Source organism: Quercus suber, unplaced genomic scaffold, assembly GCF_002906115.3.
Source record: "Quercus suber isolate HL8 unplaced genomic scaffold, Cork oak 2.0 scaffold_632, whole genome shotgun sequence".
NCBI lineage: Eukaryota > Viridiplantae > Streptophyta > Magnoliopsida > Fagales > Fagaceae > Quercus > Quercus suber.
Window position 1 is genome coordinate 151,319 of NW_027070074.1, and position 15,789 is coordinate 167,107.

A 15,789-nucleotide genomic window follows, 5' to 3' on the forward strand; every position below is an offset into this window, starting at 1 on the left:
AAAAAAAAAAAAAAAAAAAAAAAAAAAAAAAAAAAAAAAAAACAAAACAACAACAACAACAACAACAACAACAGCAATCAAACTTAAAAAAAAAAAAAAAAAAAAGAGCTGAGAGATCGAGGAAGAGGAAAAGGCGCGGCGACGACGATCGACGGTGAGGCGCACGCTGGGTTCTTCGGGGATCGAGATCGAGATCGAGATCGAGCGCTGGGTTCACGGCGAGGTGCAGTGCGAAGGCGGTGCGGTGTGAGGAGCGGTTCTTCAGCGAGGCGCGGTGCGAAGGCGGTGCGGTGCGAGGAGCGATTCTTCGGCGAGGCGCGGTGCGAAGGCGGCGCGGTGCGAGGAGCGGTTCTTCGTCGAGGCGCGGTGCGAAGGCGGTGCGGTGCGAGGCGCGGTTCTTCGGCGACGGCGGTGCTCTCTTTCCCTCTTTCCCTCTCTCTGTCTTCATGCTCTCTCTTTCTCTCCATTTTCCGGAACTCATTTGAAGTGAAAATGAGTCCGGAAATCATTTTCACCCTTGACCGTGAGTCAACTGAAAATGATTTCCGGAAAATTGCATTTTCCAGCGCAACCAAACACCCGAAAACTTCGAAAACCATTTCCGGAAATGAATTTCACCCAAAACAAACGCAGCCTTAATTTAATCGGGTAGTTTGCAGGAATTCAAAAAAAGGTTCTCTCTCTCTTTCTCTCTCAATTTTCGATGAATTTTTTACACATTCTTCTATTTATGCCAAATTACTAATCTTTGGGAATTATTATTATTTCTCTACACTAGAATCATTATGCTCATTTTCTCACTTAATTTAATCGGGTAGTTTGTAGGAATTCAAGTAAAGCTAGACAATAAGGAATTTGACGGCATTGGAAAACGCCTAAATATATACCAGCCAAAAGTTGAAAGTGAGCAAATTAGTAGAGCTATGATTAAGCTTCAAACAGGATTGATGGTATTGCCAATGTTCTTTAATTAGCATCCTTATTTCTATTTCTCTATATATGTTTCCTAGAATTAGTATTAGTCTCATTTTTATTTTCTCTATTATATTCTAGGTAAACCAAGAGTTCTTTAAAACTCCACATTGGTTAATGCCATTTAGATTTCTTTTTAAAATGGTTTTTTTTTTTCTCTTTAATTGTTAAATGTTACCCTTTTTTTGCTCTTTCTTATAACTCTAATTAATTTTGATGGTTCTTTTTTTTTTTTTTTTTGGTTAGTTAAGGTTGATGGTTCTTTCTTACAGAGAAAAGAAAAAATTGTAAACAATTGAATTCTATATAAACTTGTACCTAAAGGGGACAGGAGCCTTTGTTTATTTGATTAGAGACAATATATTAAAGGGGCATATCCTTTGGCCATTGCATTGCATTTTTAGAGGTTAAAAGATAAAGCTTGTCATTATAGGAAAACATTTTGGGTGGGGATAATGGCGTCATTTTGTTTGCTCTAAGAGTAACAAAAGATCCTATTATAAAGGAAGCCCACAATCATATCACATGCTTATTACACAAACCATGAGCACAACCCATTATTCTCTCTCACCATGTTTCTACTACATTTGCATTTAGCAACCTAAGATTAGAATTTATTCCCAATAGAAGACTTGTAGAATCATTTAGTTTTTATAGGAAACTAGCCGTAGGCTCACACGATGCATGGGAATATAAACATTATGCAGTGAAGTGTAATATACAAAAAGTAACAATTACTTCAAGCATTGTCTTTTTTCAAAAAAAAAAAAAAAAAAAAAAAAAAAAGGGGGGGGGGGGGGGTGTTTGTTCTTAGAGATAAATAGTCTCTCTTTTGGCAAATTTCAAGAGGTAAAAGTTAGATTTAATGAATTTGTCTAGTATTAATTTAGATTTTACCAAATTTCAATAAATGAGTTAATGAATTTATCTACTATTAATTTAGATTTTAATTTTGTTAGGTGTGTTTTGTTTGATTTTAATTTTGTTTCTTCACCTTCATCTTCAAGAAAACGACCTTGTTGTTATTATTATTATTATTATTATTTAGGTAAAGGCTTAAAGAAGCCTTAATTTATCTCAAAAAAAAAAAAAATGAAGCCTTAATTAAAATGTACAGATACATATATTATATTATAGTATTAGTTAAAAAAGGGGCCTTCTATTATTTGAGGCCCTTAGACCATTGCTGCTGCTTATATGCTCTAGTTGGACTTGCTTGGATGTCATGAACACAATAGAAAGTGCCAACCAGTTGAACTATCATTGACGACCTTTTTAAATTTTTAATTACTTTATTCCAAAATAATAATAATAATAATAATAAACTATTGTTGATAGAGTATAGCATGAATGAATTTTATTCAATAGAGAAGTTGATGCAGAGCATCATGTATGCTTACAAGGGCAAGTAATTGGGTTTCAAATTTAAGTGCAAGTATGTAATAGACAGAGTAAAGGCCACAGCTCAGGACATTTTTCACACCCTCCCCTCCATGTCTGCCCATAGCAAGAGTAAGGTTCTTCATATTGATTGGAAGCCTCCTCCCTTCGGATTCCACAAGCTTAATACCGAAGGCTCTGCCAAAGGCAACCCGGGCCTGGCTTCAGCCAGCGGCGTCATCAGAGACCACAAGGGCTCCTGAATTGGTAGCTTTAATAGAGCCATAGGTCACACACACTCACTGGCTACCGAGCTTTGGGGTCTTAGAGACAGCCTCTCCCTTGCAAGAAGCTTAAACATTAAAAAACTGTTGATCGAAACGAATGCTCAAGTAGCGGTTAATATTATTATATGTCTCACAGTGTTGACTCATCACACCCTTATAATGGTATCACTTCTGACTGCAGGTCCATCCTCCGTCATTTTGAGTAAGCTCGCTTGTACCACATTCACCGCGAAGCAAACCATTGCGCAGATATTTTGGCTAAAGAAGGAGCGTTTAATCCTAATTCCCTCGTTTTCCACTCCAATCCTCCTTCTTGTATTTTGTACCAGCTCTTAGCTAATGCTTGGGGTGTTTTATACCCTAGACTTTGTATTTCTTAGTTTGTTTTAATGAAATTCCGGTTTCCCAAAAAAAAAAAAAATAAGTGCAAGCACTTATCTTACAGCATAAGTCCCTAATTAGAAAACTTCACCGCTGCTAGGTTGTTGGAAGCTTCTAGAAGGAATTTGGAAGTTAGGAAGATAGCTGATGCATATGCGGTTAGTTACAGTACTGCACATGTTACCAAACAGCCCTCTTATTGTAGTTCCAACTGAGTTCCGTACAAGCATAGATTGATATTTCAGTTAGTTCTTAAGACAGTTAAGAAACAAATTGTAACACTTAACAGCCAACTAGTGACAATTATGCAGTAATAGTTGTATATATAGGCATATAGACTTCATTTTTATGCTTGATTGATTTTGATTAGTGAATTGATTGACCTAAGTGCTATTTTGAGAAGTTCTTTGCAGAGGTGTTATCCACCTGTTTGTTGTTCTAAGCAACCCAAGCCATTTTCCTAAGTTCTGAACCACTAATACAGTCCCTACACAATTCCCTGCACCAGAAGCAAGGAAGGGAATCTTTGGGTAGATACGGTAATGAATTTAATAGAAAATATAAATGCTAGGATTATGTTAATTCATGTCTTCTAAAACATACAAGAAGTTCTTTAAAATAGCAATAGTCCAACCACATTTTAAGACATTTCAAATCTTATCCTTTCCAATTCAAAACACCACTGCAACAAACATGGGAAAGGATTTATAGTTACCTGAAGTATCCAGCAACGGAATTAATTAAGGAAAAATATTTGCATTATCTCCTTGTTGTAGATTGCAACAGGAATTACAAAGAGAATAACAAGATTCATGAGAACCATAACCATGCATCATCGTCCTTCTAGACTATTCGTTAATTCATTATTTGATTCCAGTCTACTAGAAGAAGTTGAGCTGGATTGGTCTCTCCTAATGGAAAAGGCTGGTTGTGGGGCGATCACTTGGGTCATGTTGTACGCATAAGAGACCAATATTTAGGCACTTCACAAACTGATCTGCAATGCAAGTTTCTCGTAGGGTCTCGTCCATTAAATCCAACAGCTTGTCATCGGTCCACAATCTCCATGCCTATGAAAGTAAACAAACATTGGTATGAAGAAAAAAATTACCAAAGCATAGGTTATTAGAAAAATTAACACACCTACATAGCCTATAATGAAACAAAATATGATGAGAATGAAGATGGTTATGAAAATTCAACACACTTACATAACTTAGAAGGCTCATTGCTTCTTTTGACTAATAAAAACCAGTGTTCTTCTTTCCACTTATAATCTCAAGTAAAACTACACCAAAACTAAAAACATCGGATTTGATTGAAAAGATTCCATCTAATGTGTACTCCAGAGACATATAGCCACTACATCACAACAATTGTATAAATTATGATATTAGCAAAACACTTCTTTGTGCATATTATCAAAACAAAGTTAGTAGAAGGAAGATTTGCCATAATACATAAATAATCATCTACAACAATCATATTGTGTATAGGAAACATACTAAGTTCCAGCTACTTTTGTTGTGTTTGCCTCTGTTTGTTTTCCACCAACAATCCTCGCCAATCCAAAGTCAGATATTTTGGGGTTCATTCCATGGTCTAGAAGAACATTACTGGTTTTCAAATCTCTATGAATGATCCTTAATCTAGAGTCTTGGTGAAGATAAAGAAGCTCTCAAGCAATTCCCAAAATAATGTTGGAACGCATCTCCCAATCCAAAATATGCTTTGCTTTTGATCTTGTGTTTTTCCATAATTCCATTTCTCATTTGAAAAAATAATTTTATCAACTAAAATAAGAACTAAAATTAACATAATATGGATAGTAGATAAAGGAAATAGGTTTAGAAGCCAACCAAATAAGAAGAAGTCTAAACTTTTGTTAGCCATGTACTCATAAATTAAAATCTTTTCGTTTCCTTTTATGCAACATCCATAGAGTCTGACAAGGTTCCGATGCTGGAGTTTTGCAATCAATACCACCTCGTTCTTAAATTCTTGTAGACCTTGACCTGAGACACTTGAAAGTTTCTTTACAGCAATTTATTGACCACTTGGAAGCTTACCCTGGGACCAAAATTCCCAATACACAATATTACCATTAACCAAAAACTAATTGACATGTATATTAATGACCACTAAATGTTGCTGAGATTACCTTGTAAACAGGCCCATAGCCTCCTTGTCTAAGCTTGTTTTCATCTGAGAAGTTATTAGTAGCAACTCGTATGCTTTTCAAATCATGAAAAGGCACATCTATTCCTTTCTCATCTTCTTCTTGGAACTCACCTGAATCTATCAAGTCTTGGACATAGCTTTCTCTATATAACATGCGTTGTACTCGATTTCTTTGGTCAATTTGTCCATTTTCTAAATTCAGAAGACACTAATCTATCTTAGTTCACATGTTAATTACATGGAAGAACTTGTAACAGGTTTTTTTATGATTCAATCTAACCCAAAATAAAATATATATATATATAAAAAAAAAAATAAAAAAAAAATCAACGTGCACCGTATGCATTTTGCAAATTGCTTACCTTGTCTCTTGTTCATCTTTCTTCGCCATATGTAGATAAAAGTAATGGCACAGAGAACAATCACACTAGTTATTCCAACAATCAGAGAAGCAATATCATTCCCTTTTCTGATGGTGAAGAAACTAAAACAAAGAAAGATGACTAGTCATACTTCAGTGTATAGAATTTAAATAGAAATCTTTCGCATCATGTTTAGTAGTTACAGTAGCAAACAGGCTCAAGTGATATAATTAAACGATAATTAGTGGAAGTTAAAGGATGTATGTTTTCATCAATTTGTGAAACAAAAATATTTATTGTTATACAAAATACAGGCTATAACAACATATGACAAGGTAATGATCGCATTGACATTGCTGCAGACGATTTTGCTAATTTTAGGAAAGACCTGCCAACTTTGGAGGTAAACTTAGAATCGTTAGACGTAAGTAAAAGAAAACCCCCTGAAAATCAGTCCTTAGCTAAATACACAAGGTCCTAACAATGTGCTAAATCACGAAAGCAACCATTATCGCAGTTAGTAAAAGAAGAAAATAAAAAATCTCAGCTGGGGCAACATTAACTAAATCTTTATTTGTAATAAAGTAATTTAATTTGCAATATGCACATGATATAGAATCCTAACCTTGCGTACAACTTAACTTAGTGCCATCCCATCGAAAGCTTTTGGTGCAAAGGCACCTCCTCTTCCCATCAATTGGTGATTTGCAAGTTGAATGTGGCCAATCCTTGCAATCTGTAGGTAAATTACAGATTGGCCCCAGTGGTGGCTCCCAAACAATCTCAACATCATCTGTAACTCTAGACAAAACATTAGAACTAGAGTTTCTAGGAGTAGTTTGATTAAATGGCAATGACTGGTTTAGCTGGAGACTTCCAACATCCCTGACTTGGATAAAAGACTTTGTTGTATTTTGATCAATACTAGTGACTCGATATGTCCCACTTGGGGCCTTGAAGCTAACCTGGCCAGAGGTAGTGTTGCAATTGAAACTGAAGTACATAGGATCACCGCAATTTGAGCTAGTGCTAAGTGGATAAGGGATCATGTTTGTGCCACAAGGCTCACAATTTTGTACAGTTAGTTCTGCAGAAATATCAAGTTTCAAATAGTGAATAAACTCAAACAAATAGGACTTGGTCTTATTTACATATAATGAAATTGCCTGGCATTGTAAATCCATCTGTCCACAAACCGACAGTCCATCATCCCATGGGCCGTGGTTGAGAGTTTATCATAAACGGAGACTGGGTTAGCATTTTATTTTTGTTCAGTAAAGATAGTTGATATTTTCAATTTTCGGCTCATCTTGAAAAAATAATTTGGTTATTATGTAGAACCATGCTCCTTATCAAATTCATTATAAATAAATTTACTAAGTTGTTAGTAATATTATTGTGCCTATCTCTTTGACATTTTGAACAGACCTGGGCTTGGACTATAAACAGCTGGCAGGTTTTCTAACCTTTCTACTTCCTATTCAAGACGCTTTCTAAATTTCCTAAAGTACAATACTACGTTAGTAAATTCAAGATAATTTATGTAAAATCGACCAATTAGTACAGTACCTATATCCGAAATTGCTACAGGATGGAGATGTTATAACCACCTTCATACTCCTCTTGAAGATCAGCTAACTCCTGCTTCCAAATCCAGCATGGCATTTCTGAGCCTCGATTATATGAATATGACTTGCAGTCGCAGTGTTTAAGGCACAACTCTTTGCATTCTGTTTCGTTTTCAACCCTAGACTTTTGTTCTAGTGTTTTCCCTATCTTCATCATCTTTAAGTTCAAGAAGGTGGTGCCACAGGACACCGAATTTTTTGTGCACCCATCTGAAAAATCTCCAGAATGCCACTTCTGAGCAACATATGGCGTGAACCCTGGCAAACACTTGCATGCCAATTTATTGTTTAAATTATAGCTTCCAAAATTTCCACAAACATTAAACACACTACGATTGTCCCTCGGCTCCGCATCGGACAAGAACCATGTCCCGATTGTGCTCTGTGTCCAATTTATTCAAACTTTCTTCCAGGCGAAACCAGAGTTTCTGCGTGGTCTCTAATCCAATGGCCATACCTCAAAGAAACTCTATCAGCGCAATAAACATGAAAGGAACGCATCAGTACATGATGAACATGGAACACAGCATGCAGTTTGCGGACCATCCCTTAATTACGGTGATTGCTCCCATTTTCATTTTTCAACTTTCTGTTACCAAAATGAAAAACAGCACACGCACAAGTGCAATTTTCTTTGTTGTTAGAAGCACGGTGTTGGTGTGGTTTCTGATCATCTAATTGCAGCAATTTCTGCTGTTTTGGCTTTCTTGGTACGAAAATGCCCTGATGTTCTTCCTTATTGACGCAAAGACTTCTTGGTCATCAATTTTCACTGAAAAAGGTTGCCATAAAAGTATGCAAATTGAAACACTTTTAACTGTTTGATTTGAATCCCTTCTTTTTCCTTTTCCTGTAATTGCTTTCTTTTGAAACCTTTTCTACTTTGCACGACAAAGCAAGAACAAAACAAAATTCGCTAAATTAGTGGACCCAGTTCTTTCGATAAGCATGCTTCAAAGACAACATGATATGTCAAGTAACAAAAATTATTTAAAATAATTTTGATCAAGGAATTCTCAATTCTCAATTCTTCAAAGGCATGGCAGCATACTTTCATGCAGGAACAGAGTAAGTAATTCTCAATTCTACAAAAGTTTGATTTTTTATTATTGAAAATAATTTTGAGTTTTTTCATCTTTTTTCCTTTTCGTCTTCCATTTTTACCATTTGATTGTTTCGACTAATTAACTTTTATGTTTCTCTGGTTATAAGGCCACCGTGAAACGGAACTCGTCTTTCCCATTACAACATTTCCAAATGGCTTCATATGACTGCATTTGAAATGATTTACAATGGAGACAGGACATGTATGCCTATTCTTAATAAGTACACTAAGGGTACTTGTGAATAGCATTCTTTTGAATCTCTTCCTGTTTAGTGTGGCAGTGAACTGTACACCTCAAATGTAAGGCTGAGCTGACTGTACCTCTTGATGCAAAATTACAAATAATGCAATTCTAGGCTTCAAAATAATAGGTTTAAATAAATGAAGGCAGTTGGTCAGAGTTGGAGAAAATCAGAAGTCAATAAAGTACAATAAATACAAAGGAGGTTCAAATAGGAAACAATCAAACTTAGATTCGATACAATGTTATCATTTATCAGGGACAATAAAAAAAGTATCAATATGACAGACAAGAAATATGCCTTAATTGTTCCTATGAGAACCATAGTAAGAATACTAGAAGCTTTTGCAAGACTGATAAAGAGAAAAAAAGAATCATGAGAGCCCCTATGCTATCCACCATTATCGGCCTTCTTCAATGGTAGATGTTAATTCATTCAAACTTTCTGGTTTAGTAGCAGAAGAAGTTGCACTAGAAAGGGATCTTCTTACAACATAGGCTGGTTGTTTAGGAGTTGGGAGAGTTGCAGTTTCACCACCAAGCAAGAAAACCACATTCGACATTGTGGGACGATCACTTGGGTCTTCTTGTACACATAATAGCCCAACGTTAACACACCTCAAAAATTCGTCTGCATTACAAGTTTCACGTATTGTTTGGTCCATTAAATCGAAAGCCTTGCCTTCTTTCCACAATTTCCATGCCTGGGATGATTTGAAATTCAAATTGGCATTAGGTAGAGTGCAGGAGATATAACTATATGTAATTGATGCAACAGATATAACTATATGTAATTGATGCAACATACTTTTTCTTTGGTTTACTAATGCAACATACTTACATAACCTAAAAGGCTCAAAGTATGTTCTGACTGGTGAAATCCTGTGTTCTTTTTTCCGCTGATAACCTCGAGTACAACTACACCAAAGCTGAAGGCATCAGACTTGACTGAGAAAAACCCATCCAATGCGTATTCTGGAGACATGTAGCCGCTGCACAACAAAAAGTATACATTTATATTGTCAGTGAATTAGGGGACAGATGGGAAAACTGAAAACTGCAATACAAAGTCTAAATAATTAGCTTTCATAATCAGACATCTGCATCAAACTTACTAAGTCCCAACCACTCTTGTCGTGGTTGCCTCAGTTTGTTTGCCTCCAAATATCCTTGCCAAGCCGAAGTCAGAAATCTTGGGGTTCATCTCCTCATCTAGAAGAACATTGCTTGTTTTCAAATCTCTATGAATGATCCTCAACCTTGAATCTTGGTGAAGATAGAGCAGCCCTCGAGCAATTCCCAAAATGATGTCAAAGCGTATCTTCCAATTCAGTAACACGCATAGAGTCCGATCTTGCAAGCCATTTTCCATTTCAGGACATATTTTAGTAACCATTCAAATCTAAATTACTGGTAAGTCAAAATAAAATAAAATAAAATTCAGGTTTAGAGTCTAACCAAATAAAAATGAGTCTAAACTCTTGTTTGGCATGTATTCATAGAGTAACAATTTTTCATCTCCTTCTATGCAATAACCCAAAAGTCTAACAAGATTCCGATGCTGAAGTTTAGCAATCAAAACAACCTCATTCTTGAATTCCTCCAAGCCTTGCCCTGAACCACTCGAGAGCCTCTTTATAGCAATTTCTTGTCCTCCTGGAAATGTACCCTGAGAGAAAACTCCCATAACCATAAGCACCATCCATCATTAATAAGAAACTAGTAAACAAACTGCTATATTGATTGAGTACTAAAAAGGTTAATACCTTGTAAACAGGCCCAAAACCCCCTTGTCCAAGCTTTTTTGTATCTGAGAAGTAATCTGTAGCTGCTAGTATGCTTTCCAAATTGAAAAATGGTACATCTATGCCTTTTTTATCATCTTCTCTAAATTGGTCTGAATCTATCAAGTCTTTGACACTTCGTTCACTGTCATACAGTCGAAATGCTGCGTTTCCCTGATTTCTTTCCCTGTTAACTGATTCTAAGAGATTAATCATAACTTCAGTCTCTTGCTAGCTAATTTCATGGAAGAAACCAAAATATTGTCAATTTGAAACAAGGATATAAGGTTGTTTTTGCACCAGTTACCTTGTCTGTTGGCCACTTTTCTTCTTCTCAAATAATGCAAGTAACAGCATGCAATAACCATCAAAGTTGCAGTAATCACAGGGATAATTGCACGTAATAGGTTCTTTTTTTTGTGAGACACTGCAAGCTCGTTGTGCACAAATTCAAAAATGAAAGAAAACAATAAGTAAGATGAATACTATTGGGCCATTGTCAAGATAAAATGGTTGGGTTTCCCACCTGCATTCAATCTAGGTCCGTGATAATGCATATGAAAAATATGAAAAGGAATAAGTGAGTGCTTAGAACAAACTATCTAGGCATCATAATGGCAGACGGGTTTCAAATTTAAGAGGGGTTTCTTATGATTTCATAATTATCATTGACAATATCGTTTTGAGTATTTATACTCTTGGCAGCATTACAAAATTTATCGTTCATTAACAAAGCAAAATTAAATGTACAGGGCACACTGTTATCATATTGTGCATTAATATAGGATTCTAACCTGGAGTGCAACTGAAATTAGAATCATTACACGTAAGTAAGTAAAGGAAAAACCCCTGAAAATCAGTCCTTAGCTAAATACACAAGGTCCTAACATTGTGCTAAATCACGAAAGCATCCATTATCACAGTTAGCAAAGGAAGAAAATAAAAAATTTCAGCTGGGGCAACATTAACTAAATCTTTATTTGTAATAAAGTAAAGTTAATTTGCAATATGCACATGATATAGAATCCTAACCTTGCGTACAACTTAACTTTGTGCCATCCCATCGAAAGCTTTTGGTGCAAAGGCACCTCCTCTTCCCATCAATTGCTGATTTGCAAGTTGAATGTGGCCAATCCTTGCAATCTGCAGATAAATTACAGAGTGGCTCCAGTGGTGCCTCCCAAACAATCTCAACATCATCTGTAACTCTAGATGAAACATTAGAACTAGAGTTTCTTGGAGTAGTTGGATTAAATGGCAATGACTGGTTTAGCCGCAAACTTCCTACATCCTTGACTTGGATAAAAAACTTTGATGTATTTTGATCGATACTAGTGACTCGATATGTCCCACTGAGGGCCTTGAAGCTAACCTGGCCAGAGGTAGTGTTGCAATTGAAACTGAAGTACATAGGATCACCACAATTTGAGCTAGTGCTAAGTGGATAAGGGATCATGTTTGTGCCACAGGGCTCACAATTTTGTACAGTTGGTTCTGCAGATATATCAAGTTTCAAATAGTGAATAAACTCAAACAAATAGGACTTGGCCTTATATACATATAATGAAATTGCCAATCATTGCAAATCCATCTGTCCACAAACCGACAGCCCATCATCCCATGGGCCATGGTTGAGAGTTTATCATATACAGAGACAAGGTTAACATTTTATTTTTGTTCAGTAAAGATAATTGATATTTTCAATTATCGGATCACCTTGACAAGATTTTGGTTATTATGTAGAACCATGTTCCTTGTCCAATTCATTATAAATAAAGTTACTTAGTTGTTAGTACTATTATTGTATCCAGTATCTTAAGAGAGTGGCTGTTTCTTTTAACGTTTTTATGAACTTTGGCTTGGACTATAAACAGCTGGCATGATTTCTAAACTTTCTACTTCATATTTAAGACGCTCTCTAAATTTCCTTAAGTAAAATACTACGTTAGTAAATCTAAGCAATTTATGTAAAATCGACCAGTTAGTACATTACCTATATCCGAAATTGCTACACGGATGGAGAGGTTATAACCATAAACATACTCCTCTTGAAGATTAACTAGCTCCTGCGTCCAAATCGAGCATGCCATTACTGGGTCTTGAACATTTCTATAAAACATGCTACTACTTCTATAAAACATGCTACTACTTCTATAAAACATGCGGTCTTGACCATATCTATAAGACTTGCAGTCGCAGTTATTAAGGCACAACTCTTTGCATTCTGTTTCGTTTCCGACCTGATTACTTTGTTCTGGTTTTCCGCCTATATCCATCATCTTTAAGTTCAAGAAGGTGTCGCCACAGGACATCGAATTTCTGGTGCACCCATCCGAAAAATCTCCAGAATACCACTTCTGAGGGACATGGGGCATGAACCCGGGCAAACATTTGCATGGCAATTTGTTATTGTTTAAATTACAGCTACCAAATTTTCCACAAAAATTGTACACACTACAGTTGTCACTCGGATTCACATCATACAACGACCAAGTCCCGTTTGTGCTCTGTTCCCAATACTCTATCTTCCCACTAAAACTCATCACCAACCTTGCATTCTCAAAAACATATGTATTTTCATCTTCTGTTGCTGAGACGATAAAGTAATAAAAACCGTTCTCCGAGCTTTTCCAGTAAATCTTCCCCTCTTTGTTGACGATTTGTGTATTCGAATTTCCTACTGTATCTAGCATAAACATGAAGTTCCCAGTTCCCGGGTCATCACGGTCTCTCCAAGAAGTCAACTTCATGTTTCCATACATAGTCATGTTTGGGAGAAATGTATCAGTTGGATTATTAAAGCTCTCCCATAGCCTTGTCTCATTATTGAATAGCACTAGGTTTCCAGAATCCGTGAGATTCAGAATCCTGTCTGTAGTTGTACACGGATCACACCGATAATAACTATCAAGTTCAGAAGACCAATGAACCTTCCCACCACTCATATCTAACACCTGGAGATTGCCATCTTTTGCAAATCCGAAAGCTCCAGTTGTAGTATTGATAAGCGGGTCATCTCGATTGGCAACCCATACAACTGTTCGCTTATCCCACATGTACCATATTCCAACATATCTTTTGTAGCCAGAACTTCCAGCAGGACTAAAGAATCCTAATTCAAACTTTCTTCCAGGCGAAACCAGAGTTTCTTCATGGTCTTTAATCTGCTCACCATACCTCAAAGAAACTCTATCAGCGCAATAAACATGAAAGGAACACAGAAGGACTGGTATGTACAAGATGAACATGGAACACAGCATGCAGTTTGCGGACCATCCTTTAATAACGGTGATTGCCCCCATTTTTCAACTTTCTGCTACCATGATGAAAAAAAAGCACACGCACAAGTAGAATTTACTTTGTTGTTAGAAGCACAGTGTCCGTGTGGTCGCTGATCATCTAATTTCAGCAACTCCTGCTGTTTTGGCTTTCTTGGTGCTAAAATGGCCTCATGTTCTTGCTTGTTGACGCAAAGACTTCTTGGTCAGCAATTTTCACTGTGAAAACGGGAAAAGCTTACAAAACAATTATGCAACTTAAACCACTTTTACCGTTTGATTTGAATCCCTTCCTTGTCATTTTACTTTATTTGCTTTTTTTTTTTTTTTTTTTTTTTTTTATATATTTCTGTGGATATTATGTGAGAGAGTTTTTTTTTTTTTTTTTTTTGAAGAGTTATGTGAGAGAGTTTGAATTATGTTGGATGTGAAACAATAATGCCCAAGACAAAAAAGAGTATCGCTTAAGATAGTTCAGAGAAGAACGATAAATATACCAATAGGTGAGATAAAGGCTAAAAATCACATTATTGAAAGTAAATAAAAATATAATATATCAATTAAGAAAGTAACTGAAGATATAGTTTTAGATGCGGGTAAGAATGGAGAAGGATATAGTTTTGGCACAACTTTGTTGTTGTCGTTGACTTTTTGTGTTTCCTGTGTCCTTTTAGTCAATCACACAAACATTAACGCACATGTCGAGAAAAATCAGCTTGCAGTTTGCAGGTCATTCCGTTGTTATCCATTGCATGAACCATAACGAGTAAATTAGGGACACTACTTTTAGTATAACTAGTAAGTTGTCCGTGCGATGCACGGATAATTTTGTAATATTTTATGTAAAATGGTTTTGGATAATATTGTGTATATATATTATAAAGAAAAAGTAAACTAAATTAGAGTAAAGAAACATATACATTTTAAGGTATTAAAAATTAGTTTAATAGCTTCATTGCATATTTGTACCCTTCTTAAGGTACGATTTTTTATTTATTTATTTATTTTTAAATCATGAAACCAAAAATAAATGCAAAAAAGTAACGGGACCATGAAAATTAACAAATTTGTGCTGTGTTCACATATTTCATACCATGAAATGAAAATTTGTCCAACTCTTTGATCGTCTTCCCCTTATTGATAGTGCGACATTATGACATGGTTTGGACAAATGTGTATCCATGTGTCTTATAGATGATTTAAAATTGAACTATGGTAGAATATGGCTTTACATTGTGCACCAAATACTCTCTCTACTTATATACCCAAAACAAACACTATCTAACCAAATTACCCACCCCTAATTTTAAAAAGAAAAAGGAAAAAAAAAAAATCCGTAGGGGTTTCAGTGTCTTGATGGTGTTGGGTAGCCTGTATAACAAAGGAGGTGACCCCTTAGCAACATAGTAGCATAAGTATTGTGAAAATTTATATGTTACATATTATAGATACCAAAGTCAATATGAAGGATGATTTACAACTTATTTACAGAACACAGACATGGCAGTAGGTACAGGCATATAACAGAGTAAAGGTGCAACCATATGATGCCACTTTAATTGTGCATTCACCAAATGAAGGTAGTTCTAAGAATGTTGATTTTTTGTGTTGTATGCTTGTATGCAGTAGAGGTGGGTTCAATGAGTGGAAAGCAAAGCTAAGCCAATCAAAATTAAGGTCGAAGTTGAAAAGAGAAATTAACAAAACATAAAAACAAAGGTAAAAATTTGAGTTATAGTTATTATAGAATAACTGCTAAAGCTTATAAAAGTAGAGAATGGTAGACTACTTGTCAGTGCAGCGATATGCTCATGAAGAATATACCAACCTCTTTACATTTAAAAGCGGAGGTTCATCTGGATACTTCTCTATGTGTGAGAAAATCAAAGCTAGCTCAACTGCATCCGCGTTTTATATAAAAATCCACAACAATTTTGTTTTCTTCAGAGCCTTATCTGGTCAGTTATTACTATTAATCCTTAATTATTATTTTTTTCTTTTTTTTAAAATACTAAAATGGTGGGTGTGCTAAAAGACATGAAGAATAGAGAAAAGTGTTGTGTAAGTTTAGTAAATTAATGAGACATTAATAAGCTAACAGTAAAATAAGTTAATATGAACTTTTGGATAACATAAAAAAAAAAAAAAAAAAAAAAAAAAAAAAAATTAACAAAAAAGGAAAAAAAAAAA

At 35.5% G+C, this 15,789-nt stretch overlaps 1 protein-coding gene and 1 pseudogene across 4 annotated transcripts; both read right to left on the reverse strand.

Moving 5' to 3' along the window:
* Positions 1-3,760: 3,760 nt before the first annotated feature.
* Positions 3,761-7,737, reverse strand: LOC112012366 (G-type lectin S-receptor-like serine/threonine-protein kinase At4g03230; annotated as a pseudogene).
* A 917-nt stretch (positions 7,738-8,654) lies between these two features.
* Positions 8,655-13,901, reverse strand: LOC112012367 (G-type lectin S-receptor-like serine/threonine-protein kinase At4g03230). Of its 4 annotated transcripts, XM_065765482.1 has the most exons (9): positions 12,562-13,898; positions 12,315-12,387; positions 11,354-11,815; positions 10,629-10,748; positions 10,304-10,521; positions 9,996-10,206; positions 9,653-9,890; positions 9,379-9,529; positions 8,655-9,241 (listed from the first exon to the last, which is right to left on the reverse strand). In XM_065765482.1, exons 1-9 carry the CDS (start codon positions 13,621-13,623, stop codon positions 8,939-8,941), a joined length of 2,838 nt encoding a protein of 945 aa, XP_065621554.1. In that variant the 5' UTR covers positions 13,624-13,898; the 3' UTR covers positions 8,655-8,938. The 4 variants fall into 4 exon arrangements, with proteins under 4 accessions (XP_065621554.1, XP_065621553.1, XP_023900526.1 ...); XM_065765481.1 differs by having other exon boundaries at positions 10,304-10,515; positions 12,315-13,900; XM_024044758.2 differs by having other exon boundaries at positions 12,315-13,899.
* Positions 13,902-15,789: the final 1,888 nt, after the last annotated feature.

Coding starts and splice junctions, on each gene's coding strand:
- LOC112012367 (XM_024044758.2), bottom strand. CDS start 13,623: ATGGGGGCAATCACCGTTATTAAAGGATGGTCCGCAAACTGCATGCTG. Junction 11,816..12,314: donor TGTAGCAATTTCGGATATAG/GTAATGTACTAA, acceptor ATATATCTGCAG/AACCAACTGTACAAAATTGT. Junction 10,522..10,628: donor AAAAGTGGCCAACAGACAAG/GTAACTGGTGCA, acceptor TTAATCTCTTAG/AATCAGTTAACAGGGAAAGA.